The sequence below is a fragment of the Erigeron canadensis genome, chromosome 1, assembly GCF_010389155.1.
Source record: "Erigeron canadensis isolate Cc75 chromosome 1, C_canadensis_v1, whole genome shotgun sequence".
NCBI classification, from domain to species: Eukaryota; Viridiplantae; Streptophyta; class Magnoliopsida; order Asterales; family Asteraceae; genus Erigeron; species Erigeron canadensis.
The window spans coordinates 16,767,546-16,772,468 of record NC_057761.1 but is presented as its reverse complement, the minus strand read 5'-3'; the positions used below and the strand labels follow the sequence as shown (position 1 = coordinate 16,772,468).

General features: G+C 39.0%; 1 protein-coding gene across 1 annotated transcript; it reads left to right on the top strand.

Annotated features, from left to right (window-relative positions):
• Positions 1–1,629: 1,629 nt before the first annotated feature.
• Positions 1,630–2,625, top strand: LOC122585388. The gene is made up of 2 exons (XM_043757525.1): positions 1,630–2,079; positions 2,281–2,625. The coding sequence occupies exons 1-2, from the start codon at positions 1,630–1,632 to the stop codon at positions 2,623–2,625; spliced, it is 795 nt and encodes a 264-aa protein (XP_043613460.1).
• Positions 2,626–4,923: the final 2,298 nt, after the last annotated feature.

The following is a 4,923-nucleotide window of genomic DNA, read 5'->3' as shown; positions in this document are numbered from 1 at the left end:
CAAAAATCCAAGGTGAATTGGCTTAGTGTTGGTGATACTAATTCTAAGTTTTTTCATAATACAATCAAGAGTAATAACCACCGTAATAGAATTGAGGTGATTAATTATAGTGTTGGTGAATCTTTTGAGGGGGGTGAGGTGCCGATGGCCATTGTCCAGCATTACAAGAATTTTCTTGGAGTTGAGGGTGCTATATCCTTGTTCCCTGATATGGAGATGTTTACTAGGAAGTTATCTAATGCAGTTGCTGAGAATATGATCCGCCATGTTACTAATGAGGAGATTAAGGAGGCTATGTTTTCGATTGATGATAACAAAGCTCCAGGGCCTGATGGATATTCGGCTGCGTTTTTTAAAAAGGCATGGAATGAGATCTGTAATGATGTTTGCTTAGCAGTCCATGATTTTTTTTGTACGGCTCAGCTCTTGCAAGAAGTTAATCACACGTTGCTTGCCTTGGTTCCTAAGATTACCACTCCTTCTTTAATCACTGACTATCGGCCTATTTCTTGCTGCAATACGATTTATAAATGCATTAGTAAGATTCTTACTAATAGAATAAAGGAAGGGTTGCATACACTAGTTAGCTTGAATCAGTCGGCTTTTGTTCCAAGGAGGAAAATTACAGATAACATACTCTTAACTCAAGAATTTATGCATGGCTATCACCGTAATTATGGTCCCCCAAGGTGTGCTTTTAAAATTGATATACAAAAGGCGTATGATACGGTGGATTGGAATTTTTTACGGTCATTACTTGTTGGGTTTGGTTTCCATCAGATTATGATCAATTGGATAATGAGATGTGTGTCTACTGCCTCGTTTTCATTAAGTATTAATGGGAATATCCATGGGTATTTTAAAGGGAAAAGAGGATTAACGCAAGGTGATCCATTGTCGCCTTATCTCTTTACTCTTGTTATGGAGGTGTTGACTCTGATTTTGCAAAAGCATACGGCGACTCGCTCTGGATTCAAATTTCATAATAAATGCTCTAAGGAGAAGGTTGTTAGCTTATGCTTTGCAGACGATTTATTCTTATTTTCGCGTGGTGAGCTTCATTCGGTGAAGATTCTGATTAAATCTCTTAATGAGTTCAAAGACATGTCGGGGTTAGTGCCTAGTCTTTCTAAGAGTACAGTGTATTTTTGCAATGTATCTCCACATGTCAAGGCTGCTATTATGAATCTGTTACCTTTTGAGGAAGGTTCTTTACTGGTAAGATATCTTGGAGTGCCCCTTGTTTCCTCCAGATTAACTTATCGAGATTGTAATGTTCTTGTGGAGAGAGGGGAAAAGCGTATAACAGATTGGAGAAACAGGACACTATCCTTTGCGGGTAGACTTGAATGCGTTAAATCTGTCTTATCTTTTTTACATGTATACTGGGCAACGGTATTTAGTCTTCCTTCTCGTATAATTAAGGAACTTGAAGAGAAAATGCGAGCTTGTCTATGGTGTCAGGGGCCAATGAAAAGAGGTAAAGCGAAAGTTTCTTGGAAATCGGTCTGTTTACCAAAAAATGAAGGAGGGCTTGGGATCAAACATATTGCTACTCATAATAAAGCTCTATTGTCGAATCACATCTGGAGTATTTTAACTAATAGAGAATCTTTATGGGTTAAATGAATGCACTCGTATAGGTTGAAAGGGAGAAGTTTTTGGGCTGTTTCGTTGCCTGGCTCGTGTAGTTGGGGTTGGCGTAAGTTGCTGCAGCTACGTGAGGAAATTCGGCCATTTATTTGGTCTAAAATGGGTAATGGTAATTCGACACTTGCCTGGTATGATTGGTGGTCAGATTTAGGACCTTTGATACAGCATATCACTGCTCGAGAAATTAGTAGAGCTGGTTTTACTTTATCTACTCGGGTTGCTGATATATGGGATGGAACTAATTGGAAATGGGCGGCTGCTTGGTATGACCTCTTTCCTGTTTTAATTCAGCTCAGCAACCTTCAGTTAAATGATTCTGATGATATGTTGTGTTGGAAAGATCAAAATGGTGATCAATCGAAGTTTGCAACTGGGACTGTTTGGGATACGTTGAGGAGAAAGGAACCGATGGTTCAATGGCATAAAGTTGGTTGGTACTCGCAATGCATTCCTTGACATTCTTGTCTTCTATGGCTTATATTCAGAAGGAAATTAAAAACACAAGATAAGTTGAAGCATTGGGACGTGGGGGGCAATAAGAACTTGAATCTGCAGTGTTGTGCTCTATGTCAGCGTGGCCCGGACTCTCATAACCACTTATTCTTTGAATGTTCCTTTTCTAAACAGGTTTGGAGCAGTTTGCACTCCCTTGCTGGAATGGAGCTTATTTCGGAACTTTGGGATGATATCTGTACGGCTCTTATTGCTAAAGCTCATTCAAGATCAGCTAGGAGTGTAGTGGGTCGATTAATTGTTGCTGCTATTGCATATTTTGTTTGGCAAGAACGAAATAACAGGTTGTTTACTGATAAGGTCAGACCTGTTGGACGGGTGATTGCTTTGATTAAAGAAACGGTCAGATTACGGCTTGTTACTTTGAATTTCAAGAATACTCCTCGAGTTGTTTCGTTGCTTGAGGATTGGAAGCTGCCAAAGAGCATTATGTTTGAAGAACTGATGGCGCCGATTTAGTCTATTGCAGATTGCTTATTTTCCATTGATCTTGTTTAGTTTATTGTAGATCTTTGGTTGTTGCCTTTGATTGCTAGTTAGCTTGTTTTATGCATATTTGGCATGTCAAATATGTGAACTAATATGGTACTCTGCCATTTCACTTGTACTTATTTTTTTGATGGGATATAATATACTCACCGGGGTAACCCTTTACCCAAAAAAAGGTGAAAAACTGATGCAATACTTAGATATAGTTAAAAAACTAACTGAGAACTTTGATTTTTTTTTTTTTTTTCGGAAAAGGCCGTCACCCCTGATGATACATTAACAATAATCACTGTTTAGGTACAAAATAATGTGACTGGTTGTCACGTTCAAAAAATATATGGCATAGCATATATTTAACAAGTTAACTAGACAAGATATCAAACTACAAACAGTAGTGAGTCACGCATACAAAACTCAGAACTAGTCAAGACATGAGACAGTTCCTCCTAGATCTTAATCCGAAGCATGTAAGATGTTGGACATAGGGATGTCCCACATCTTCAATAACTGACGATTACTACTGGTAGCCTTAAACTTGAGTGAGAGAAGCTTCAGGTGCACGATGGTCACGATTTTTTCTCTTACTTGAGCTTCAGAGCACTTGGTATTAGAGAACAATCTTGAATTACGTTCCAGCCACAAAAAATATGAGGCAGCAGCCACAAGGAGTCTTGCGATTACACTTTCAGCTGAGTTCTGAGTAGAGCTAGCTCTAAAAATTAGCCATCCAGCAATACTATCCCATGATTCCACAACTGCTGACATGTTTGCCATATGTTTAATTTGGCCCCAAACCTACAAAGAAAAAGAGCACTGAAAAAATAGATGTGAGCGAGAATCTATTCCTCTTTGGCAAAAAGGGCAGCACATGAGGTTGATATTTGTGGCACTTCCAACTTCCCAAGCCTTCAATCTATCTTGGGTCTTCAATTTATTCTAAAAAACTAGCCATAGATGGAACGCGTGCCTTGGTACACATGTAGAAAACCACACACTGTTCACCCATGGTACTTTATCCTATTTATACCGAACAACATTCCAAACCTCGCTAACAGAGAACTCCTGCTCCACTCCATCCAAATCCTTCCAAACAGCTCGATCATGAATGTTATGATGAAGCACAGGTGGATGAATCTGATCGAGGATAGGGTAAGTATTATACCACTCTTGAGGCCAGGTCCATTGATCATTACTAAGAACATCAGTAATATTAGAATCTAATCGAAAGCCAGCTCGTATGATGTCTCTAGTAGAGATGAAGTTCCTTAAGGGGCAGCGCTCATTCCAAGTATCACTCCATACCGAAGTAGATAGACCATTCCCAATCTTTTTCCAAATGTGAGGGCGGATAGTGCCCCGTAATAGAAGGATCTTCCTCCATCCCCAGCTCATTGATCCACAAGGAGTAACATCCCAAAAGTTTCTACCTTTTAGTTTATAGGAGTGTATCCACCGAACCCATAACGATTCCCTATCAGTCACAATGCTCCAAATATGGCTAGTGATGAGTGCTTTATTAAAATCTGAAATTCTTTTGATTCCCAGCCCGCCTTCATATTTTGGTAGACACACTAATTTCCACGAAGCTTTAGATTTAACCTTCCCACCAGGTCCCGTACCCCATAGAAAGTTTCTCATTTTTTGTTCTAATTCTTTAATAACTCGAGCAGGAAGAATGAAGACTGATGCCCAGTAAATGTGCATTGAAGCTAAAACCGAGTTGATAAGTTGGAGTCTTCCAACAAAAGAAAGGGTTTTAGTTTTCCAATCATCAATACGTTTTTCCATTCTTTCAACTAAAACCTTACAATCTTTGTAAACCAGTCTAGTCGAGATAATCGGCACACCTAGATAACGAACAGGAAGCTTACCTTCATCAAATGGCATAATAGCTAAAATTGCTTGCTTGGTATGATCAGCAATATTACAGAAAAAAGCTGTGCTCTTTGTAAGACTCGAAGAAAGGCCAGAAATCCTTTGAAAGTGGTTCAAAACGTCTATAAGGGTCTTAGCTAAATTAATATCACCCCTAACAAACAGAAACAGATCATCTGCAAAACAAACACTAATAATTTTTTGCTTGTTACATTGAGCATGGAACTTAAATGGGTTCTCCAAAGAAGCTCGTTGGAGAAGCAAAGAAAGAACCTCCATAACTAGTGTAAATAAGTAAGGTGACATGGGGTCACCTTGCCTTAAACCACGTTTACCCTTGAAATATCCATGCAGATCACCATTAATACTCAAAGAATAGGAAACACTAGTAAC

Coding starts and splice junctions, on each gene's coding strand:
- LOC122585388 (XM_043757525.1), top strand. CDS start 1,630: ATGCACTCGTATAGGTTGAAAGGGAGAAGTTTTTGGGCTGTTTCGTTG. Junction 2,080..2,280: donor CGATGGTTCAATGGCATAAA/GTTGGTTGGTAC, acceptor TTTTCTAAACAG/GTTTGGAGCAGTTTGCACTC.